The 27808-nt window shown below is 33.8% G+C and overlaps 1 protein-coding gene across 1 annotated transcript in view; it reads left to right on the top strand.

Moving 5' to 3' along the window:
* The window catches only part of chm (lysine acetyltransferase chameau), a 107393-nt gene that overhangs the window by 42278 nt on the left and 37307 nt on the right, over positions 1 to 27808 (top strand). Inside the window, exon 9 of the mRNA XM_088265805.1 lies at positions 18806 to 18899. Coding sequence (XP_088121931.1) covers positions 18806 to 18899 — 94 coding nt within the window. The remainder of the gene's footprint in view (positions 1 to 18805; positions 18900 to 27808) is intronic.

Raw genomic sequence — 27808 nt, 5'->3', positions numbered from 1 at the left:
TTTCAATAAAAATATTTCTAAAATAAAGTATGGAAAACAATTTGTTGAGTATTTCATTGAAAACACTCTCCTTATCATTCATCGTTCACTTTGTGTAAACCACTTTGATAAACACTAATTCGTGACTGCCGGTTTCGGAATAAGCATTCCATCGTCAGGTCATTAAAATAAAATTATTACGGTCTGACATTTAAACAAAAATTAAATTAAAAAAGAGGGAGAGAAGACAAAAATAATGACAAGACGATGAATGATAAGGAGAGTGTTTTATTACAATACCACAAAGTTAACAATGCTTTTAATGTACAAAATATATTTCATTGATTTTATTTTTATTTTGCACACATGGAACTCGCGAATTACGCAAAATTATGTTCAGTTCTCCCGCTCACATTCGCCGGATATACTTTCTTAGCCATTCTCTCGCTATCCATTCGCTCCACATGTCTTGTAGTCTGTGCCATGTAAGGTATCCTGACGCCAATGAGGCCTGTATAAGATCTATTTTGAAGTCAGAGAACCGCGTTGAAAGTGATTTTTTTCTCTCTTTTTTTTCTTTCTGAATATGCAATTGCTCACTTGCTGCCTCCCTGGTCGCGTCACCACCAAACTCTCACCCGATTGGTCGCCAGCGGCTGCGGTCTCCGCATTTAATGAGTTTATTGAATGAGCCGACCTTCGGCGACCCACGCGCCCCCCGGGCCCCCGCCCGCGCCCCCGCGCCGGCGCTGCGGCCCGCCGACATTTATTCGCGAAAAATGGAGAGGCAAAAAAGCGTTTACCAATTCACCAGAGCCGGCCAGGTGGCTTTTGTTTCTTTTGCAATGTGCGAATTTAAGATCAGCCACAAAAAACGTTGCCTCGTGAATCTGTATCCGTTAAACTCGCTATTTGTATTTGTATTTTATTTATTTAATACATTACATACATAAGTCACATATGTATATAATATTTACAACATTCCATTACTGATTTTGGGACATAGGATTTAGTTTGAACAAGGCTGAAAAACAAATAAGAAAACACGGCAAAATGTAAAATATAGAGCAATAAAAGGCACAGTAAATAGGCATATAAAAACATAAGGTAAGAAGCATGTTTAAAGGAAAAAATGTGAAAATATAACTAATCAGTAACATAAATATCTTTCTATAAAGTATTTTTCAGTTCATTCATTTTGGATCCCTGACTGGGTTCTATTTTATATATGTCAGTCAGTTGGTTAATTTGGGTATAGGCAATATATTGCAAGGACCTTACTCCAAACTTAGTTGTATTTATCGGCTCCAGTCTTCATTTCTGATCAACTACAAAAAACATTGCCTTATGTTTCGTTATCCGTTGGACTCGCTACTTTGATCTTCCCAAGGAAAAGATAGATAATACGGGTCCTGCATTCTGTAGAAAAGCTTTATACATAAATAAGAATGGGTATCATATTGACAGCCAAATGAGAAGACAACGATCCTTGGGGCCACAATTTTTTATTGTTGGTTTGTTTTGTTATTTCAATGCAAATTTTTATGAGAAAAATCTGGGCCAACTTTGTCCAGGTAATTTGTCCAGGGGGCCACACAGAAAGTGTTTACATTTACATTACATGGCAAACGTGAAGCGCATCCAATTCACAGAACGTAAAATCCAATCCATGATTGGAGTTACATTTATCTCACGCAACCTCTTGACCAAACACAGCGTGAATTAAATATTTTTTTATTTTATTTCGAAATTTTACAGAACAATTACATAAAAATACATTTACATTCACAAGTAACAAAAACAGGTATTTCTACCATTTCGGTTACAAAATTTCACATTTGTAATTTAATATAAATACCTGAGAGAGGTACGGGAGGTAGGAAAAGCGGAAAAGGGAAAGATCAAAGCTCAAGTCCAAGACAAATTATTTGAAAATAGGGACACACCACGATATGAATATCGACTTACTATGTAAGCGATCTCAGTGCTGACAATTTCGCGTAGAACATCGAAATTCCCATATTCGTCGTTGACCAATTTTGATGAACGATAAATACAGGTACCTTGTTTAGAGTTTGTTTTACTCGTGGAAAGCCTTAAGGTGTCAGTTGTCCTGGTGATCCGACCGAGAACTCTAAGACTTATACGTTCCAGCAATTCCGGCGAATCAATTAATGAGTTTAACAATCCATAAAAGAAGATCACATCTGCTATACAAATCTATCTCACAGTTAAAATTTGTCCGGTCGCATTATTATTGACGCCGTTGCATTATTTCCTGCATCGATGCAAGCCTTAGATTGCAATCCCACCCTGCATCGTGCCGAGGAGATTCGCCGTGCGCGGCGCAGTCCATGTGGGTCAGTGCCGCGGCCTCGTCTGCTGCCTCCCCCCCTCCGCCCCCCCGCCGTACCGACCGACACCACGCTGCTTCACAGCCGCGAGTGGTGACGCGAACGACCGACTGATGGCAACCATCGATCACGGATAACCGGTCATGATACTTACAAACTGATTTTGTAAATACCTGGAAGAGGGACTGGAGGGAAGAAAAGATAAAGATCAAACCTCAAGTCCAAGATAAATTATTTGAAAATAGGGACTCACCACAATAGGAATATCGACTTACTATGTAAGCGATGATGCTGATTTAAAAAAAATGTAACTGCTGTTTTTCATTTAAAATAAAAACATGATTAGTCTGATGTCCCAGTCGCGTGACCGAAAAGCAACGATTACTCATGCAAACCACATGTCTAATAATACTGTTTCGCGAGTCCCATGATTTTTTAAAAGTAAAATATAATAATAATAAAAAACAATTATTTTCACATAACTAATATAGCTGTTTCGAGAGAAACAGTTTCTTTTTTTTTACCCATCTCTTGTGCGCGCTATGGGAGTAAGAAACCAATAATCTACATAACCGAATTATTCGATAATCGTGATCGCACTTTCGAGTACTAGGCCACCACCACCACCGCCTAGCGCCCGGACCTGTTGTGCAGCGGAGGTACGCCACCGCTCTTCGTCTATACTACACTTGGCTACCGATCACGGATGTCCTTCTGAAATCGTTTATTTTTGCAATTCCTCAACGTTCAAAAGACAATCTAACCGGCGATCATGTACACGCTACCGATTTGGGCAAATCAACGCCTACCACTTTTGTACCTAACCTAAATATTATTATGTTAAATAGAAACGGAACTGAAATCTCACTCGAAACCACTATCACATGTCATATCTGGCCAACAAAACATTATTTGAAGCTTATACCACTTTCAACGTATTGGAATGATCAGGCAAAGTATAAGTTATTTTTTGGCATGGAAGTCTAGGCATTTACGGGGCTTACAACCGTCATAAACTGGTTTATTATTCACCAATTCTACCCATGATTGACAACCACTCTACTCAAATTCATGGAAGTTCTTTATATATATGATAAAATTTCGAAACATTGTACTTAAATCACTAGAATTTTCACTAGAGACATCTATTGGTTAGATGAAGAAGCTTTTTATTGAGCAAATTTTTTATTCTATGTTGAGATGTCAAAAAATAATATGAAAAATAACTGCTATAATTGGAGATAATCCAGATTTTGTGAACAAGTATAAGTATACGTTCTTTACCAAGTTTGCATTAAGAAGGCATAATACCGTTTATGCTTGATCAGTGGAAAAATCCTTGCCTTTCTACGATAATTGAATGCCTTATCTTTATAGACACATCATCTAGGTCGCGTTTTTTATCTCTTGCATACTGGTTAGCGATACAATCTGCATATTGGCATTAACACTAATATAAATAACTCCTTTCATTTTCAATTCCCTCGCGATATGCTCAAAGAACTGAAGCGATTTTTCATTTAACTTGTGGAATCGGCGTTGATTAGTAAATTAAACTGCATTATTATTTATGGTATTTGTATTTTGGGAAAAAACTAGAAGGAATCAAAGGTTTTTCATCAACAAATAAAATTACTTTTTTTGGCCGTATATGCAAATTTTGGAAACTTGACTACAATACTTTTGAATGATCTTCGTCTGCTTGTGCCCTGTCAGGTCGCTCCAACGTTGGCGATCACTCTAGCATCTCCTCATAGTGATTTACTGAGGATAATTCTGTAGTACTTTCCTGTTGCCTTCTCCAGTTTGAATGATGAATAACCATTCAATATTAGAACAAATTGATTGAATACTTATTTAAAATATTTTTTTAAAGAGGCATTAATTGTTGTTATTTAAAAATCCCTTTATAATGTTTTATATACACCTTACCAGGAGAATTGAATGTTGACGTAGTTGGTTAAGAAGTTAATGATCATTTACACGCGAAGTCGATCAGATTCTCGTGTTGTTTTTTTTTTGTTTCTCACTTTACATATTGGTCGTCTCAAAAGTTCATTGACGCATCAAATATGCAAATAGATCGAATTCTAAGAACAATATGAATTGCTCCGCGTCCATTTCAACAATGCTTTTCAAATGGTCGAAGTTATCAACTTTTCGATTAGTATCATTGTACTTTATTTTATTTAAATTTTATTTACGGCTAATGCCTTAAACAATATTAACAAAAATACGTACAATAACATGACAGGCGCCGTGGCGTAGTTGGGTAGACGCTCGACTGCGGAACTGGCGCCGCGAGTTCGATTCCCGCCAGGGAGAGGTCAAAATAAAATATGGGACAAAGGTAAAATAAAGACATGGGGAAATGATCAAGTGTTAATTCTATGAAAATTGTATAATAGTTTTTATTTTTTTGTCTTTCTTTTTTGCGGTTATATTATTTTTGGTTAAAATAGATAAAAACAATAATAAAAACGTATGTAAAAAGCACTCCACCGACAAGACACACAAGGTGGCTTGTTGGGTCTCTGCAATAAAAAAAAAAAATGTTCATATATATTTTTTAAATAAATGTATACAGTTTAGGATTTCAAAAATAATAATAAATGGTCAGAATGTACAGACTTGGTGAGAGGTGGATGATACATTGAATAAATGTATACTTTAAAAAGCATTGGCACATCTCTGAGAACGATGGCTTCTGAAATAGCCACGCATGAAGGAATCATTATCTCATTTCACACCACCTGAATTTTATATAAATAACGCAGTTTCTTCTATCGAGACATGTTTACGTGGGAGTATGCAAAGGGGGTAATCTTGCTGTCCAATAATTTTGGCTGTGTTATGAATTTATGCCGCATCTCGAGTCTCCAGACAATCGTTCGTTTTTATTTGCTCGCATCATTATATCTTCAATTATTTATTCCGTATTTAGCGCTCGTACTCGTTTTATCCACTTCAAGGCAAAACTCTTGTGGGAACACGACATATCGGTCTCGGCGAGGCACGGACGGGAAATCTGATCTAAATAAATAATATGTAATTGTGACATGATTGACAGATTTCAGCGGTGTGACTTTCACATTCGTGCATTTATGACATGTGCCAATACGTGTCCACGCGATTCGCATTACAGCGGATTGAAAAAATAACACCTTCTCTACTCTGTCTACTCATGTGTTAATCAATACATGATATATAATAAAATGACAAATACTTATGTAGTTTTTTCCATCATTTTGAGCGTGTCCAAATACTTATTCACAAAATCTGAATTATCTCCAATTACAGGAGCTATTTTCATATTATTTTTGACATCTCATCAAAGATGAAGAAGAATATGGAAGTCTCATTTTCATCTCACCAATAGATGATGTCTAGTTAAGTTCTAGTGATTTCAGAACAATGTTTCTAAATTGGTTCATATATATAGAACTTCCAAGAATTTGAGTAGTGTGGTTTTCAATAATAGGTAGAATTGGTGAATGTTACACGTGTGTAAAGTGATCACTTAAACCAGCCTATGACGGTCGTCAGCCCCGTAGATGCCCAGACTTCCATATTCTTCTTCATCTTTGATGAGATGTCAAAAAATAATATTTTTTACCACATCTCTCTCTGACGGCCGTGGAAGTCTCGCGGTGGAACAGGATGTAGCCGATTGACACTAGAGCCGTCGGTGACGTCACCGCGGCCGTGACGTCATGGATGACGCGGCGTCCTGCTGCCGGCGATGCTGCTGACGGCGGCTCGCGCTGATTGGTCCGGCGTTGCGGCCGTGCATACATAGAGATATTATTCGCAGTATCGGGAAAATTGGTTTCTACCAGTTAGTTATTCGCGCACATATTGAATCGTCTCTTTATTGCCCTGAATTTTAAGTGGCTACTTAGCCGCTCGTTCCCTATCGTTCCCCTGAGACCGGTTCGCCGCTAAACGCAAATCCATAGAATTAATCGGCTGTCCATACTCAAAACACAGTAAGGGACATATTTTTTGAAGTACGTTTTTTTGCATTTTTGGACCTAGTAGATTCTATTTATTTCTTGAATGTTTTACGCAGATACTTTGTGGCACATTTTATAAACTTTACAAAATGAAATAACTTTGTTATAACCACTCTTTTATTAATGCAATTTAACCTACCGGTTTCAACAAGAACCTTGTCATCATCAGGGCTTATGTTAATTCAAAAATATTAAAAACATTATAATACTCTCACCAAAAAACTTCCACACACTCCGTAAAAATACTAAATGTATTTTAAAAATAATAACATTTAGGTTTTTTACGGAGTGTGTGGAAGTTTTTTGGTGAGAGTATTATAATGTTTTTAATGTTTTTGAATTAATGTAAACCCTGATGATGGCAAGGTTCTTGTTGAAACCGGTAGGTTAAATTGTTAAATTGTATTAATAAAAAAGTGGTTATAACAAAGTTATTTCATTTTATAAAGATTCTACTTAGTCCAAAGATGCAAAAAAATGTACTACAAAAAAAAATGTGTCTTACTGTGTTTTAAGTTTGGACAGCCGTAATGTCTTCCAGTATGATGAAAGGATGTGGAACGGAAATGAGCATTAATAAAATTTTGATCTAGTAGTATTTTTTATTATTTTTTATTATTCTACCTGTTATCTCTACAAGGCCATTATTATTTATTTATTATTAATTTTTACATTTTGACATCTCAACATAGACGAAGACGAATATGGAAGACTTATCATCTGTCATAGGCTGGTTAAATTAAATTATCACACATTTAATTTTATTTTATTTATTTAAACTTCATGTACAAAATAAGTACAACTTCATGTTCAAAATAAATAAGTACATTGGCGGGCTTATTGCTAAAAAGCAATATATTTCAACCAACCAAAACATTCACCGATTCTACCCATGATTGACAACCACACTACTCAAATCCTTGGAAGTTCCATATATATGGTCCAATTTCGAAACATTGTACTTGAATCCATGGAATGTTCACTAGAGACATCTATTGGTGAGATTAATAAGGTTTTTTATTGAGCAGAAACTCTTTTATTTGTATGTGAGGTCTGAATCATGGATTAAACATGAGAATTGCCAGAAATATCCTTTTCATTTTTATTTTTATTATTTTAGTTTATAATTTGACCAGATAATTTTGACTTCCATATTCTTCATATCAGTTGAGATGTCAAAAAATCATTTTAAAAATAACTCCTACAATTGGAGATAATCCAGATTTGTATTTGGACACATTAAAAATGTTGTGAATGAATTTCTCTGTTGAAAATTGGTTTGGTGTTGCTGTCAGTCATTTTAAAAATTATTTGAAGCATTTTTTATTTATTTTTTTAAATGAGAAATATTTTTGTTTTTATTATTTACACGAATATTTCAATTTCATACTATTTCTGTGAGCCTAAGCGGCTCTTTATTAGAAATAGATATGAAATTGTGGTGGAGTGAGTTCGAACCGAGAAACTCTGACTCGAGAGTCCGCGACACCAACCACGGGACCACAACCCGACACAATGCGTTATGCGTGCAATGTGTAGTATGCTAATCCATTTTCCTCGTATCGGCCCGTTCGTATTTCGCACAAGCTTCTTCGAAATCCGAAATATGGTATACAAACACAATAGCAATAGATAAACACAGTTTACAATGGACGCTCGTATCGTGGCATCATTATCATAACAGGATAAGTATTCCATTCATGCCTGGAACCGGAAATCCTCGAATTAGGTAGGAGTGTGTACCTATACTGTTTTTACGTACCGAGCGTGTATTATTTTATACTTAATTAATTCAATGTTAGGTGTCGACGTTCTCAGCCTTTTTCTAACGCAAGAGTAAACTGGCCATCGTACCTACTCGTTGTTTTAAACACTTGATGTGTTCAGTATAAAATGTAGACTAATTCAAATAAATAAAAGACTAAATCACTAACCATCACACCGCTTCTACGCAATGGTAGGCTCCGCCTACCCACCCCTGCGGAAAAGCGGCGTTACTTAAAATGTTACTTAATGCGCACTTAACATGTTTTGAAACTTACTAAAAACGTTTTACCAGTAAGTAATTATCATCATTTAGTAATTATCGTCCGCTTCCGTATTGTAATGGTCAGCACGCTCGGCTACCGTTCTGGAGGTCCCGGGTTCGATTCCCAAGGGGGGTAAAATAAATATAAGTGATTTTTTTTAATGTGATATTTATTAAAAATTACCATGGACTGGTACCTGAAGCGGAGCGCTGATCACCTTTCCTTCATGTATAAACGATCAAGATAACACTGCGTTTATATGACACAGTGCCCTATGCACCTTTGGGGTGCGGATAAGGGTTTTATTTATTATTAATTATCATTTAACTAACTAACTAACCATCCCGCCGCTAGGCAGAGAGAATAGAACGCCATACCACCCTGTCTTTGCAAACATTTCTTGCCTCTTCCACATTCATGCATCTCCTCATACATATTCGCCGATTATTTTGACTCCAGACCTGACCGCTTTTTTAGTATCTTAAAACCAAAACAACGAAAAATTTGGATTTAACCCCATAGTGAGTTATCAAGGTTTTTCGTGATTATTCATCAGAGACAAATAAGTTATTGTGGTAGTAAAAATAAAGTAGTCTTGTACGTTTATAGTATATACATTTGATCCCAATTTTTTGTTTCATATTTAAACTTTATGGCCTAGTATTCGATAAATCGTAACTTGATTTTCTTTAAACCCAGGTAAAATTAGACTTCATTAATTGATTCGGCAGTCACTTTGTAGTAAAATCTATCCATTTTTAATTAATGTTTTACTTAGTAAATACCACTATTTCTTAAAATCTATTGTGACACGTGTTTCGATGCATTCCGCATCATACGGTGTTTGAAAATGATGGAAATGCATCGAAACACGTGTCACAGTAGATTTTAAGAAATAGTGGTATTTACTAAGTAAAACATTAATTTAAAAAAAATAGACTTAATTGATTTAAAATAAAAATATAATTTTTGTATTACCATGTTAGTATTCGGCTCAACACAGGCCATGAAGAGCCGTAATACGTATAATAAATGTATATATGAAATGAATATGTATATTGAATGTATCTATGTATTATGAAAATAAAATAAAATAAATAAATAAAAATAAAAAATAAAAAAATTCTTAAAACATAGTTTTTATATCGAAAAACTAAGTTTTCTTAGAAACAAATATATGGTTTTGAAAAGAAAAGAGTTATCGAAAGGTAAGGAGTTAAAATTATGTAAAAAAAAATCAATATACATTTCAAAAAACAAACATAAAATCCAATCCATATTCCAAAAAAATCGGGCGTGAAGTGGACGAATAATATCATTCATTTAGCCGGACGCTAACTAAATTCTATTATTGCGAGTAAGGCCTTAACAATGTTTGATCGGAAGTTAAAATAAAGATGACTATCGTTTTAAATTATGCGAAATCGCACCGAAGACGCTTTTATTATTCTTCCGAGGTATTTAGCAATAATATATGACAGATAGACCAGACCGTGAAGGATAAACCCTGTGGGAATGATATGAAGATAATGCACCGTGTTCGTGATGCATCTCGGCAGGACGTGCATTGTGCTGTGTGCACGAGTGCAACGATCATTATTAATTCTGGCGGCTACAGGGTCACCGCGTTCACGGCCGAGGATGTCTTCCTCGTTGTTAATCATATACACAGTATTATTTGAATCATGGGTGGCCAACATTTTCTGTAGCCGGGCCAGATTTTAGAAATGAGATATGCTACCGGGCCGTACAACAAAATTTGTATTATATTAATTATATATATATATATATATATATATATATATATATATATATATATATATATATATATATATATATATATATATATATATATATATATATATATATATATATTTATATATATATATAAATATATACATTAGTTATTATATTTATTAGTTTATTAGGTACTTTTCAAACTTATTTGCATGTTTAGCCTCGCAATGCCGATTAATGTTTTACTTTTTCAAGATAGAAAAGGAATCATTGCATATCAGGCATGTTGGCTTTGTTTTAAATTCCACATAGTTTATATTTATTTCAAAATAGTTTATAGTCCATCTGTCTTAAAAACTTCTCAGTTCTTCTGTTACTATTCTCTTCTTTAGTCCAACATCTTTACTAGTTGACGCCATTATGGGTCTTGAAATTGTCAGGTTAGTGAAATATTCCCATATATGGGATGTGATACGAACTACGCACGATGGAATGTTCTTTTGTTGGTTTTTTGTACACTTAAGGAAAAAAATTGTGATTTGCTCCGCGGGCCGCGGGTTGGCCACCCTTGATTTAAATATTTCACTACTACTGCAGCTTCTTTTGTTGGGTATCTTGAATCTATGTAAATCAGCTCCGCGAGCGGGGTTGACGTGACCTTTTCGTCCGCGAAAGAATGCTACCCTTGACTCGGGCATTCCGGAGTCTTCAATTTTATGGAGAGATAACCGCGTTAACTTGTCACATTTTAAAAACTAACTAACTAACCATCACGCCGCTTCCCCGCAGGGGTAGGCAGAGAGAATAGAGCGCCACACCACTCTGTCCTTGCAAACATTCTTCGCCTCCTCCACGTTCATGCATCTCCTCATACATACCCGTCACATTTTAGGGTGTGTATTGTCCGTATTGGTAGCGCTTACATTGTACATTAATTTTATTTTATTTCATAAAGCATTGCTTACGCATGATAAAAATGTATTTAAGTGTATTATTCCATCCTTTCTTACTTGTTTGTTGATCATATCATTAAAAACATTACAGTGCAAAAAAGTTCAAAATTACGGACTTTTATCGATTGTTGCGCGATATGATCGATAATCCTGAAATTATGATCAATTAACACGTTTTTCCGCGCCTGATTTTTTCAAAGAATGTATGCTGGATATTTTTTATATTTTTATTTTAATATATTTTTAAAACTCCTAACCTTTAAATAAACTCTTTTCTTTTCACAACCATTTAATTATTTCGAAGACCAATTTATTTATTCAAAGATAAATGGTGTTTCAAAAATATCAATTACGTGTAATGTTACTTGGATTAAGAATAAAATTAAGTTGTGACTCAACGAATACTCGGCTTTTTTCACTGTAATATTTATTCAATATTACCATGGACTGGTACCTGAAGCGGAGGGCTGATCACCCTTCCTTCATGTGTAAACGATCAAGATAACACTGCGTTAATATGACACAGTGCCCTATGCACCATTGGGGTGCGGATAAGGGTTTTATTATTATTATTAAATGTAAGTTTGTCATGTACATATTTTTTTTTTTTTTACAAATAACATATTAAAGTAATAGAAAATAGTTTGGAAATATACAAAACATTTCAAATATAACGTTTCTACCTCTCTAATAAAGTAGATACTTGTGTTTAGAGAGGGAGTTCGTTTTACAATTATTTTTTTAGAAACAAAGTAAATTACAACGAAGTTAATTAAAATAAATATAAATATTCCTTGGTATGGAGTCTAGGTAGGGGTGATTCTAATATATTTTTTTAAAATTTAGTTTTAAAGGTTTGATAATTTATTATAGATTTTAAGTTTTCCGGAAGTTTATTCAAGTTTTTTTTTACCTACGCACGTATAATGATTTAACGCTGATGTTGTTTTACATTTTTGAAATATTTTTTCATTCATTTCATTCAAACCCTTATCCGCACCCCAATGGTGCATAAGGCACTGCATCATATAAACGCAGTGTTATCTTGATCATTAACACATGAAGGAAAGGTGATCAGCCCTCCGCTTCAGGTACCAGTCCAGGGTAATATTGAATAAATATTACAGTGAAAAAATCACTTATATTTATTCGACCCTCCCTGGGAATCGAACCCGGGACATCCAGTACGGTAGCCGAGCGTGCTGACCATCACACTACGGAGGCGGACAATATTTAATTATCAGGTAATTCTAGATTTTCTAATAATATTTAATTATTAGAAAATCTAGAATTACCTGAATTTTGCACATCAGTTGTTTTTTCTTTAAAAGTTTGTAAGATAGAGGCTCTACTAAAAATTTCTTCAATTGTTGGTACATTCAATTAATTATGGAATAAATTGTATCGAATTGAATTGTAAAGTATCATCTATTAGATTCTATTGTAATGACACACTGCCCGATGGATTAAGAACAGAACCTCTCACGATGGGGGCTGGAATTACGTTCTGTAGTGAGGCTGTAAGTGGCCAATTGAATGGCCGACAGTTCTTTTCTCAGGTTCACGAGTGACTGGTCCTTGTTCTGAGAACGACTGCGGTTTCTCATACGAAAGTTTTGCATTCGCCTTTGTTTACCTTCCGCCCACAACTCGATCCCATCTCGGCGTGGCATTAATACACTTTGTGGGATTTCTGGGAGATGCTACATCACTGGACTGGTTTTTTTTGGCTACATAGTATGAAATCCTTATTTGAGACAATCAACGTTTTATGTATCTTCGGCGATCAGTGACTGAAATTGCCGGTTGTGCATTTCACTTAAGAATGGTCGTCTATAAAGTAGATCTGCCTCATTTTTTTTATTTATTATTAAGTTGTCTCGTTACAAACCTGTAACATTGCGTCCAATTAATCATTTGAAATTGTTTCAAATATTTAATTGGACGTCCAAACTCAAAACACAGTAAGGGACATTTTTTTTGCATTACTTTTTTTTGCATTTTTGGACTAAGTAGATTCTATTTATTTCTAGAATGTTTTCCGCAGGCACTTTGTGGCACATTTTATAAACTTTATAAAAGTAATTAACTTTGTTTTCACCACTTTTTTATTTACAAAATTTAACCTACTGGTTTCGACAATACCTGGTCATCATCAGGGTTTATTTTATATCAAAAATATGAAAATACTCTCACCAAAAACTTCCATAATAAAAATAACATTTATGATTTTTATGGAGTGTGTGGAAGTTTTTGGTGAGAGTATTTTAATGTTTATGATTTAAAATAAACCCTAATGATGACAAGATATTGTCGAAACCGGTAGGTTAAATTGTATTAATAAAAAAAGCGATGAAAACAATGATTATTAATTTTATAAAATTTGAAATTGTCTTAGAAACACCTTCTAAGACAGTTGTTTCTGAAAATGTATCTTGATAGACAAATCAATTTTAGCAACAAAACCTATCAAACATATTCATGTTTCTGCTTCATTATGTCTCATACAGCTACAGCTAAGTAGGCGTTTTTCGCATTATTCTCGTTTAATAATATTTTCGAATATTTTTGCAAATACTTTCACATTTTCATTTCCACTTGTTTTTAAAAAAAAATTTTTTGCCCGAAATCGTACATTACTTCTATAAAATTTCAAAAAGCATTGCTTACGCATCGTAGAATATGTTATGCATGTTTAAAGTGTTGAGTAAAGAGGGATTACTGAAATGAGTATAATATACTCATAACATATACATTAGTTTTGTAGTATGAAAATATATTATTTAACTATAACTGATACAGATGACTTTAGCGAAGGAGCACAAGATGAAGAACATACTGGTCTATGGAATATTAAATTGAGAAGGAATCACAGGTAAGAAAAATAAAATAGCAGAAATGCCGAGGGCATTCAGAGTTGCAAACAGGTACTGGTAAGTGTGTGTAAATATACATATATATATATATATATATATATATATATATATATATATATATATATATATATATATATATATATATATATATATATATATATATATATATATATATATGTATATATATATAAATATATATATATATATATATATATATATATATATATATATATATATATATATATATATATATATATATATATATATATATATATATATATATATATATATATTCATATGTATGTTTATATATGTGTGTGTGCGTAAGTGTGATATTTTTCATTGTCTTATTCTTTTCTTTCAAATTAATGAATAGTGTATGTTGTAGTATATATTTCATAAATCAGTGATGTGTACACCATATATATAGTTTCTCATCTTCATATTATTTTATATTTCTACTGCTTTAATTATTATTTTTTTTGTAAAAAGTATTTAAGTTGAAAATTATTTATATTTTTCGATGTTCACATTCACACATCACATTGAACTTATTTTAAGAACCCGGTGAAAAACTACCTGAATCGCAGTTAATCGGGACTTTATAATTTATGTGTGTATTTTTTATAATAAGTGTTTATTGTATGAAATTTGCAACGTCCAAAAGAACCAAGAAGTTACATAATATCTTTTGTAACTTAGACATTGCTAATTTCTCTAGCTTAATAATAGTCGCATATTGGCTCAAGGCAGTACGGTCAGTCATATTGGTTAAACTATTTTTAACCATATCGCTCACTCCTTTCAACAACGTCATAAATAAATAAAAACTTGATTTTTCAGGAGATCGTTTTTAAGTTTAAGAATCTAATAAAATGTATTAAAAATAAATATCAAGCCACTTATTGAAGTTTTTACTGTGCAACAGATCTTTTTAGGTAAAACCTGGAGGTTTTTTTCTTCATTTGAAAAATATTTCGTATATTTAAAAAAGTAATTAAACTATACCTTTTCTTCAAAATGCAAAAACAATACTTTCTGCCCTGTAGCGGGTAAATATATATATTTTTTTAACATCTCATCAAAGATGAAGAAGAATATGGAAGTCTGGGCATTTACGGGGCTGACTTCCATACTCTTCTTCACCTTTGATGAGATGTTAAAAAATAATATGAAAATAACTCCTATGATTGGAGATAATCCAGATTTTGTGAACAAGTATTTGGACACACTCAAAATGTTGTAGGTAAATATTAAGTTAAAAATATGCCTCTTATGCTGGGATATAGTACATTTTCTGGGCATTCCGAAAACATGCATAACTGAAAATTGACGATTTTTGATTTTGATTTACGACGTTTTGGAAAGGAGTGAGCGATATGTCTGAGCCATGAAAAGGCAAAGGTACTGCTAAGCTAGGACGGTTGTTGGTTACATTGATCAGGGAAATGCTGAGCAATTGATGACTTTTGACGGTTTTCATTAATATTTTATCTGCCGTTCACTTAATTTTCATCTGATTTCAGTGTTTTTTTTTCTGTTATAAATCTCAAGAATTGTTCTTCTTCCTGGCTCCATCCAACTTATCTTTCCCAGTCTTTGTAGACCGTCAGGGTCAGCTTAATCTCAAAAAATATTTGAATATTTGCATAATATTTTTTTCCTTGAATGTTTTTCGCAGATACTTATAACCTAACTATGAGTATTTCAATGTTTTAGAATTAGTACATAAACCCTGATGATGACAAAGTTCTTGTCGAAACCGGTTGGAAAAATTGTACTAATAAATAGTGATGAAAACAAGTAGTTTTATTTTAGAAAACATCATTTTGTACTTTTTTATTTATTAAATAATTGTCTTTTTTTTTTAACTTTGAATGGGGGATTTACTTTAGTTAGTCAGACAACGTAACTATCCATCAAACCATCACGCCGCTTCTCCGCCGGGGTAGTCATAGAGAATAGAACGCCACACCACTCTGTCTTTGCAAACGTTATTCGTCTCTTCCACGTTCATGCATCTCCTAATACATACCCGCCGATTATATCGACTCCTTACCTGACCCTTTTCAAGTATTTGGCATACCTGATCGTGCCAAGTTTTTTTTCGGTATTCCTGTGCCCCTTCCAGACAACATAATTTAAAAAAAGTATAACTAGTCGATTGCATGTTTCATGTATAATATTAGTATGTAATTATGTTTATATTATAATGTAATAAATAATTATTAATTAGTAAGTAGTCATTATTCGTTTAACTATAAATGTTGCCTGTTTTAACCCCGTCAATGTGACGTGGTGAGTTAAATGAGATCGGCAATGTAAGTGGTGAAAAATTCAAGAATAAAAACACGCGTTAATCTCGTTTCAGGTCTTCGTTTGATTGCGTCGCGAATTTGCACGTGCAATGGCAGGATGACAGCACTCTTTTGTCGTAATATTTATTATTAACAACATTCATACTCAACATTCAACTCACATACAAATATAAAAGTTTCTGCTCAATAAATAGCTTCTTTCATCTCACCAATAGATGTCTCTAGTGAAATTCTAGTGATTCAAGTATAATGTTTTGAAATAGCGTATTATCACTCGTAAGGAATATATAATTTAACATACTCAACCTATAAAAGGATCGTGTAAGACTCGTTTTGTGTCTATAACAGCCGATATAATCAATATTTCCTTTTGAAAAATTCGCCTTCGTAAAAACGTTGATTTTGTAAGTTGCTAATGAATGACGTCACAGAAACGATGGAGTTATTTTAATGTTGGTGTCATTGCTAAATTATTGGCGGCTCTATTTGTTGATGTCTATGGTCCACCCTCCCACCTCCCCTCGTATTTGTATAACACAAATGGTATTGTAGTGGTAAACAAACAATCCACATTACTACTATTACAGCTCTATAAACCATAGACAATAAACCATATGACGTCATAAAACGTTCGATGACGTATGCGAACGCACGTTTTTTGTTTTATAAAAATGTCTAAAGTTTAAACCTTCATATATATCCCTTATTTCTCTACATATTTCAATAAGAATGCTACCGATAGTCTTGTGATTTTTCTATATTATTTCGAGAAATAAAAATACTTTGTGTTCTGATCCACTCACATTTTTATTAACCAACTAGTTTCGGCAACAACCTGTTGCCCTCTTCAGGGTTACATTTATTACTAATATATGTAAGTTAATGCTTTCAATATTCAAAACATTGTGATTTTTCATTTTAATTTATTAGCCAATCGTGATATTTATCCATTGCTGGAACGCGTACGTTTTAGAGTTCCCAGTCAAATCACCAGGGCAACTGACACGTACGTTGAGATGTCAAATAATAATATCTTTATTATTAGTCATAGTCGCCAAACGGACAAGGCGAGAGGGTATCAGCTCGTGGATTGGTCCACGGGTGGCTAATTTTAGCGACTGGACCAAAACGGAAGAGTGAATCCGCGTTGACTGATGCACAAGTGCACTTCGTCTCAGAACCGACCAAGGACATTGGAGTGTTTTAGGACAAGGGACAAAGAGCGCCAGTATCAGATAGTCGTAATGCATTTATTGTGATTTCCATCACACGTGAACATACGTACATAAGTTCATAATGTTTTATTGATTTGGCATTAAGGCCCAGCATTCGTTAAGTCACATTTATTCCACCGGAGACCACCGGAGAGGTCACATGTCTCTTTGGGCCGATTTTTTAAAAACTAATGTAACTTGGATAGTTTTTGTTTTTTAGAATATATAAAAAGAAAAAATATTTTTAATATTTTTTAACTCCTTACATTTCAATAATTATTTTTTTTTCAAAACTATATAATTATTTCGTCGGAAAACTTATTTTTTCAATGCAAAAATGGTGTTTCAAGAAAAAAATCAATTACGGAAAATGTTACCTGGATTTAGAGAAATTTAACTTAACGATTGCTGGACCTTTGCTTTGTTGAATGACATAACGATTATTAAAAATTAAACATATATATTAGACCGCCAATTGAGTTTTATTACACACGATTAGTTTCGAAAACTACAGATGTTTTCATCGACAGGTGAACTCAATAACATTTTTATGATCATCTGTTGATGAAAACATCTTAATAATCGTACTTTGTTCACAATATTCGCGTAATATACGAGTAATTAAGTAAACAATATGAGTGTCTCACAATTTTTTCCAAAATATACCACCTTACAATTAAGATTATTATTTACTTATTAAAAAATCTAATAATAGTATTAAAAATTCACTATTTATTTGTTTTATCCCGTTTTTGTCTTTTCTTAATACTTACACTTCGACAAACTTATTTATAGAATGGTCGAAAATAGAATCAACTTATTTTTATACATTTATTACAAATTTTGTACTTTAAAAATCATTTTTCATATGAATTTTAAAAAATACTACTGTGCGCCGCTACAATTCTACAAATTAATTTGTCGAAGTATACTTACATGTTTTTGACATACATTTATTGATATTTTTTATTACCTTTTTTTACATCTCAACATAGATAAAGAAGAATATGTAAGTCTGGGCATTTACGTGGCTTACGACCGTCATATGCTGGTTTAAGTGATCGCTTTACCTAGCTATCTAGCCTACGACGCGTCGACGCGTCGCGACGGTCGTAAGCCCCTTAAATGCGCAGATTTCCGTATTCTTCCTCATCTATGTTGAGATGTCAATATATATATATATATATATATATATATATATATATATATATATATATATAGAATTAAATATATTATATATAAATTGGAGATAATCCAGGTTTGTGAACAAGTATTTGGACACACTCAAAATGTTGTATATTTATTGACATTTTCTTTTTTTGTTACAGGAAAAGAATTCCTTGTTGAATTACAACGTGTCCTGTATCCTCACCCTCCCGCCCTACCAGCGACAGGGGTATGGCAGACTCCTTATAGACTTCAGTAAGTGGATTTTAAAATAATTTTCAACTTGTACAGCATCCTTTTATACTATTGTGTTTCTCTCACTGTTCCACCCGACATCACCAACCAGGATGATGGATCCTTTCTGTTGTTTGCTCAGTTCATCTGATTAACCTTTCCCTTCCGGTGCTAAAATAAAACGCGCGTTCCGGTGTTGGGTAGTCACTACACAAAAAAAAAATAACGATTTTAAATCAGAAAAATACGGACATTCATAGCTAATCCCCTTAATTGATTATAAATGAAGTAAAAAATTATAATAATTTAGGTTTATTTGCTGAAAACATTAAAAAAACCATCTGGCAACGTTCACGGAACAAGTATAGGTCCAGTCTGGTCAAAAGCTTAAGAGCTCAAGAGTTTCTGCCCCTAGCCCACTAGCTAGCCAGAGAACATTGAGCTTTGAGTTCTTCACGCTTGCACAGTGCAAGTATGCAAGAGTGGGATGCAAATATAGTGTCGCGGTTCCTGTACACTCTTCTCGCGCTGTTCACAAAATACCTTCGATGTACCCGATAAATTCTGATTATTATTAATACTATTTTTTAAACCGATGCGTAAATATGTTATGGAGTAAAATCTTAGCCTTGTATTTATTGTATTTATAAAGATATTATAATTATTGTCAGAAACAATGTGTACAAGGTACACAACACCGAGAAGGGAGGGTTAAAGCAACATTTATATTTTCAGCTTTTTGAGATGTAATTATAATCTACTGACTGGTTGTAAACATGACAAATTTGAATTTTTAATATTTTTTCCTTCTTCATAATTCTCATTTTTCCAACAAGTCACCGAGACATCATTCAATAAATTGGACACCGCTATAATATTTCTTCATAACAATAATTTATTAAGAATAATACTTTAATAATCGGTTTACGTTATGTATATTTTTAAAATAATAAAACAACTACAAATAATATATAGTTTTCCATATTTTTTCGACTTTCATATTTTTATTTTTTAAAGATAATCAATTTTGTTTGGGCGTATTGTATTGTAAACTCATGTTGTACCCGTCTCTTCGTCAGGACAATCACTAACACAGCATGCAAACAATTGTCCTGACGAAGAGACGGGTACGTCTCGAAACCGGTAGACGTAAAAATCTCGGTGAGTGGTTATATACTAATTTTATTAACATTTTTGTAAAAAAATAAATAAGTAAAAATGACTAACCACAAAGTAAATGCTTTAAATATTAATAATATTGAGAATATTTGTTTATTTTTATTCCAAAGAAACATCTCTATACAGGCATATCTTAGCCATTAGTTTTTGGTCCCTAATATTTTTTTTTCTTCTGAAAACCGCAATTATACAAATTCCATTGTTTACATCGCGTGGGTTGTCACTAAGTATATATAAGGTATAGTAAATTTACAAAAAAATCGATTCAAAATGAGTGGTTTCTCAATCGGGGCTATAATTTATTCGCTCCACCCGATTCGTATAAATCATAAATTTTGTAATGTCTTATGGCGGCAACTAGCGGAAAAATTCATTAACCACTGTCGTGCTCGCCGGCGCTTAAGTTTTAAATAAAACCTATTATTTAAGCTTAAAACTGGGTGGCCTCGGGTGGATTTTGATTAAGGTTCTTCCTCAATTGTTGGAATATTAAACAAAGTATCGATTGTGAAGTCGTGAATTTTTCCTTAAGGGGTAAGTCTCTGACACGCGATGTTGCAGTTCAGTATTAATGAATCAACATAAAACTTTCTAAAGTCCGACAAATCTCGTAATCCGATACTTTTTAAAATCGAATATTGATTGCATTTCAGCAGAAATGAAAAGTAACTACATGTATGTGACAATATGGTATAACATACGAGGACACGGTTATTTTTTTCCCCATATTTTATTGTTTTAAAATTACTTTATTTAGCCAGCGCTTGCTGGATCGGTCCATGCTATAGGACCATGCAACTAACGACGCAACCATGCATAATGCTGTGTTCCTAATACAATCGAACCTTTTCTTATAAAATATCGTAAACGCAAGTTATGTAAAGATCCTTTTTTTAAATAAATCTACCTTATACATGCATTACCTTGAAAGAATCGCTTTGACAATACGACTTAATTTTTATTTATTTTCGTCGAAAATCTGCGTGAACAAAACGAAACGGGTTGCGTTTATGTCGTTTTTTAAATGACGAGACCTCGGTGATAATTGACTATAGGAAATATTGATTTTTAATGGGCGATGGTAGGATCCAAGGTGTAAGTATCCTTTCGATGTCTTTTTTGTATGGGATTTTTAGTTAAACAGCCAAAAGTTTCACACAATTAGAAACAAAGGCATATTGCAGTTAATTAATTGGTATATTTGAATCGTACTGCAGTTGATTAATTGGTATATTTGAATTGTTTTTTGCTCTGGTAGTTTTAACTCCTTTTTCTCCATTAAACTTCTACTTTCCCTTCCTTGAAATATTCTGTTACGGCTCTGTAGCAGGACGTAGTAAATCACACTTTCAGTTGCATGAAATGTTTTATTACTCCACGTGGCATCACGTGCCAGTCCTGATCCGCTTCCTCTTCGTCTTTTCGTTTTCTCTACACGTGATCCTCTGTCTTCTCGCCGCTTCCTGCAGCACTCCTACGATAATCGTAATATTTATTGCTTTTTTATATTATTTATTAGTAATGGAGTGATAGCGATGAATAATGAAATGTTATACTTACCGCGGTATAAGAGGGCCTTAACTTTAATGGACTATTGGGCAGATAACCTAACTTTCATGGTTTGAGATATGGTGCTACAGGCGCATGTTGGGGATTCATTGGTCGGAACATGCAGGCAACAATGAGGTTTTAAGCAGGACTAAGGAGTTACTTACTAACTGACTTATAACCCTTATCCGCACCCAATTTTGCATAGGGCACTGCATCGAATTGACGCAGTGTTATCTTGACCATTACTTGCATGAAGGCAAGGTGATCACTCTTGCGCTTCAGGAACCAGTCCAGGGTAATATAAAATAAATATTACAGTGTAAAATCACTAATATTTATTTTCACCCCCCCTGGGAATCGAACCTGGGACCTCTAGCACGGTATCGAAACACGCTGACCATAACACCACGGAGGCGGACAAGGAGGACTTAGGAGTCTAGATGCTTACTAAATAAACTAACGCAACAGCGAGCCAAATGGATAAGCCGTAATATAAGACACCCAGGCTTGCTTCTTACCATTGCGGACATGTGCAAAGGTACAAACTACAGAGGACGACCCCCGCTTAACCTACATGGACCTAATTATCTCCGACATTCGTTGTAGCGGGTACGCTGAGTTGAAGAGACGGACGGAGGATAGAGACGGGTGGAGACTAACCATGAAGAAGCGAAACAATCATCACGAAAATTGTAACCAATGAATATGAACTTTCGCATGTGTATGCTTTGTATTATAATATTTAGTTTTTAACCTAATTTCACAGACAAGCAATGGTGTTTAGGGTACTGTTATATACCCAGATCTTAATATTCATCTGCGTCAAGACACTTTAATTATTCTGATGCTACCGGCATTTATATAGGAATGAGTTAGTAATATGTTAAGGCCCATTATTCGTAAAGTCTAACTGACTAACTAACTAACCATCACGCCGCTTCCCCGCAGGGGTAGGCAGAGAGAATAGAGCGCCACACCACTCTGTCCTTGCAAACATTCTTCGCCTCTTCCACGTTCATGCATCTCCTCATATATACCCGCCGATCGTTACGACTCCTAACCTGACCACATTCAAGTATTTGGCATACCTGATCGTGCCATGTTTTTCTCGGTCTTCCTCTGCTTCTTTTCCCGCTAACATTTGCCTCATAAATTTGTTTTACCGTTCTTCCTCACTCATTCGTTCTACATGCCCAAACCATCTCAACACACCTTTCTTAATTTTATCGATAATGCTTATCTCAGCTTTGCATTCCTTCCTTATTTCACTATTCGTACATCTATCATACATCGTTTTGTCGCACATTCTTCTGAGAGATCGCATTTCGACATTCGTAAAGTCGCAACTTAATTTTCTCTAAATCCAGATAACATTTTACGTAATTATTTTTATTCTTTAAAACACCGTTTTTGCATTGAACAAAATAAGTTTTTCTTTGAAATAATTATATGGTTTTCAAAAGAAAGGAGTTATTAAAAGGATAAGAGTTTTTCTATTATATTCTAAAGAAAAAAAAACCGATAAAAAAACTTTGAAAAAATAATGTTAAAAGTAAATTAGCACTTTAAAATGGTATCACACAAATTGAATGAGAGTGATAAGGAGAGTGTTATATTACTATTGTCTGCCTCCGTAGTGTAATGGTCACCGCGCTTGACTACCGTTCTGTAGGTCCTGGGTTCGATTCCCAGGGAGGGGGTCAAATAAATATAAGTGATGTTTTCACTCTAATATTTATTTAATATTACCCTGGACTGGTACCTGAAGCGGAGGGCTGATTGCCTTTCCTTCATGTGTTAACGATCAAGATAACATTGCATTTACATGATGCAGTGCCCTATGCACCATAGGGTGTGGATTAGGGTTTTGTTTGTTGTATATTACTAAACCACAATAATAACAATGCTTTTAATATACAAAATACCATATCATTTCACTCAACACATATTAACAGTATCTTACTTTTTTTTCAAAACTTATTACATACATAAATCATATATGCAATATTCCCGATGAGTAATTTCTATTTCTCATTTTGGGACATGGGATTAAGATTAACAAGACTAGAACACAAATAATAAAGATACAAAAAATATTTTTTTTAAATAACCAAAGCTAATATTATACATATTATATGTTGTACACTGCCAATGCATACTAGTTTCTTGAGATCATAAAATATTATTTACATAAAATATGTAACTTTTGTCGCTAGTTTTAATGCTCCATGTCTGGTCTCTTAATTTCGTCGTATTTCCACTATGCGGTACGTAGAGTTGGCTACAGCTACGAGTGTCTACGTTTAAGGGGTGGGGTGATCTTATATAGTGGGTGGTGAAGGGTAGAAGGTAGAGACGAAAGGTTAAGGAGTGGAAGGAAACTGCACGTCTTATACCCATCAGGTCTTGCCAATATTGATACTGATTAAAAGATAAAATATTTTATTTGCCTAAATTATGTATTATTTCTATCGTAAAAGACTTGGGCGTGGCTTATCAAATTGCTTGCTCTAATATTCCTCCTCCATATACTTTTCCATTTAACGGTGATATCCTTCACCCTCCTCTTTATCGTCATCAATATTGTACCAAACTTCTTCAAATCCTGGATCTGAAAATCCGAAGCATAGGACTAATCGCTATGTCTTCGTATGATTTAAGATCAAGATAACGCAGCGTCAATTCGACGCGGTGCACTTCGCACCTTTGTATTTATGTTTTCATTTTGTCATGTCGTAAGCCCTGTAAATACTCCGACTTCTTATTATTGATATTCTTCTTCATCTATATTGAGATATCAAGATAAAATGAATGTTTTCAGATTTTCTGAATTCAACGAGAATTCACCAAATTCATTCAAATATCAGCACGTTTTCTGCTTTCATTTCCTTATTACTTAAACCAGCCTATGACAGGCCGTAATCCCTGAAAATACTCAGATTTCCATATTCTTTTTTATCTATATTGACAAATCATGATAAAATTACTGTTTTCAGGTTTTCGGGATTATACAGGATCTCGAATTCACTCAAATATCGGCACATTTTCTGCTTTCATATCTTAATTACCTATGACAAAAACCAGCCTATGACAAGTCGTAAGCCCCAAAAATCTCAGATTTCCATATTCTTTTTCATCTATATTAAAAAATCAAGATAAAATTAATGTTTTTAGCATTTCAGGATTCAAATATCGGCACATTTTTGGTTCGCCGGGGCGTAGTAATCGTGAAATTTCACGACGTACAAAATACAAATGACCCCCGTACTATATAGCGTCACTTTTCAAATTGCGTGACGATTGGTGCGAATGAACGCCAAAAATGGTTTAAAAAAACGTTTTACCAATTGCATCCCTTATTTTCGCACCCCTTCCGACGGCTGCTGCAGTCCAGTGACCTCCCCCTCCCCTCGCCAGCCCCCCCTCCCCGCCGGCGGGTCACTGTCCTGTCTGCCCCCCGCCCCCCGCACCATACCCACGGCTAATTTAATTTCTCTTAGAGTCTGCGGCCCAAAAGGTTTATCTTCGTCTTTAGAAACTCGGGAGTAACGTATTTGGACTCATGGATTTATGTATTTGAGAAAAAGAATGCGTATATAAGGGAGTAGGTGCCATTTTAAGAGATATCGATGTAGATTAAATAATTGATAATTGAGTAACTACTTTGAGTTTTTTTTAACCTCCACTCGTGTACGAGTGATTTTGGATTTGAATTTTCCTTTCAGTTGGTCGCACACTTGTATATTTTTTATGCTTAAATATTCTTGCCATTATGAATCTGAATTCAAAATGTTGCATTTATTTAGTATAAAAAAATAAGGAAAATGATTGAAAGTATTATATATGTACATACGCGCGTCATAAATAAGTGGCAGTGAAGATAACACCGAAGATGATTTTATTTCATTATTGTTTTGAACTTGAATAAATAAAAATCGCGTCACACATAATTTATATATACGTTAAAATAATATTTTGCATTATTTATTCAATAAATAGAGAATATTTTTAAACAAATATAATTTTTTTAATCAATTTAATTTAAAAAAAATAATATCTTTAATATAAACTGAAAGTTGCGTTTTTGAAACTCATTTTATGTTAATTTGAATTGCAGTTGTTTAAATTATATTAAAAAAAAACTACAACATAGAAATATTTGCTGCAGCATTCTTTAGCAAAAAAAAAACATGTATGGACTCCATTGGGTAAGCTTTACTTTTCTCAACGTTAGGAATACAAATTTTTCCCGATCTAAACTACAGTAGCAGCTTATAATAAGTTTTTGGAGAATAAACCAACAAACAAGCATATTTTTTTCAGTGAATCTAAGGATCTCGTATTACATAAAAAAAAATATAGGCTTTACCTCTGACTTACTTTTATTATGATGTAAATACATCATAAATGACTAGAGAAGATACAGGAAGTGAGGCCCAGTTTGATTTTTTCAAACAAACCTATACTTCAGCGCTACAAAGTTATATAAATCATGGTTTTCAACCCCTGCCATGTTGTGAATATGATATAGAATTTTGTCTAGCCTCAAACCAGCCCGACGATGTCGGTAACGACAAAACCCGGTCACTGGTCAATAAAATATATGTGGAAAAAAACTATATACTAAGTTATTTTTACAAATGCAGTTCCACCAAGAAATAGCAATATCAATTCTAATTTCATTTTTATATATTTTTCTTTAATTAGCTTATATTACACTAATATAAACTATTATTTACACTTAATTAACATCATAAATATGTTTACATCTTTTTACAGTAAACAAAACATTTAGTTTTAAATTCTTTCAGACTCTTCATTCTTCATACATTCAGGCATCTCATCATACATTTTCAAACCCTTATACATTAAACAATTTGGTGACTCGTTTTGTTTTTCAACAATGGCAGTCTTATTCTATCCTTATTTCTAGTAATATGTTCATGAAATTTTTTGTTTAAATCTATTTTATCCTTAAAATATTTGGGTAATTTATTGTTTAAATATTTATAAATAAAGATCACCATAGTCTCTTTTTTTATAGATAACCAGTCCAGTTCTTCTCTCATTTGTTTCTATATTTATTATTTTATCTATTTTTCTATCTATATTATGATATCAGTACAAAACTTTTATTTATTGTTCACTATGGGAAAATTATTTTTAGGTTATGAAAAGCTTTATGGATCGAATTTATTTCGTAGTTTCACTGTATGTTACCATTATCACGTCTAATGTTGAAACTATCCGAGTTGACAATGTGTCGGTACGGTCAACAGGATTCCAACCGGGTTTAATTTGCTGTCTTTTGAAAAGAAACACACTCCTCTTTGTGAGCGCACTCCGGGCGTCTGTGACGTAGGCCTTTGGCGTTGCAATAATGGCGTCGTATTTAAATTATGTTTATTCTGTGCGGGCTATATTAAATGCGTCTGCGGCTCCCCCGGCAGACGGGGGCCGAGCCGGGGGCGGGGGCGGGGGCCGGGGCAGAGGGCCGGGGCGGGGGCTGGAAGGCTTTGGCAGATATTGCGGCCCTACGGTCTGGGCGCGGGGAGGTGACACCGCCGAATTCGCTTCGGTCTGCGAACTCGAGAACTGAACTCGAAAGGAGATAAAGGCTATTTTCATTTATAGTGCAGTCCACTGCAGAGAAAATTTGGAGTATTTTTTGCTTTATGGTCTTGAAGATCCTTCTTGTACGACCGGAAAATATAGTAGTGTACAAAAAAAGCAATTAACGTATTTTTTTCTCCTCAGAAAAATTGTATTTTTGGTCATGGTTGTTTTTAATTTTTGTTATTTTAATATATAATTTTGACGTTATTTTGAATATATAACGTTATTTACTACAATTTTTTTTTTACTTTAAAGCTTTATTTACTAGGAGTTTTTCAATTAACAGTTTCATATCTTACACACATGAAAAAATTCAAATCCTAGTTCACGAATTTGGTTTTTCTCCACTCATTAGTTTTTTTAAACTTTATGACATCTCGATGAAGAATATGGCTATCTGGGCATTTACAAGGCTTACGATTAGTCATAGGCTAGTTAAATCACCATTTTACCCATGATTGCAAACCACAGATTGAGTTTTTGGAAATCACACGTACCTTTAAAAATAAAAATAAAAATATCTCATTTATCATTTTTTTTAAGTTTTGTGGTTATCAATCATGGGTGTGTTCAGCGTTCACTTA

Source organism: Brachycentrus maculatus, unplaced genomic scaffold, assembly GCF_059751285.1.
Source record: "Brachycentrus maculatus isolate JH-2025_06_01 unplaced genomic scaffold, ASM5975128v1 h1tg000258l, whole genome shotgun sequence".
Lineage (NCBI taxonomy): Eukaryota > Metazoa > Arthropoda > Insecta > Trichoptera > Brachycentridae > Brachycentrus > Brachycentrus maculatus.
Note: the sequence above shows the minus strand (reverse complement) of the source record. Positions and strands in the feature narration are given on the sequence as shown.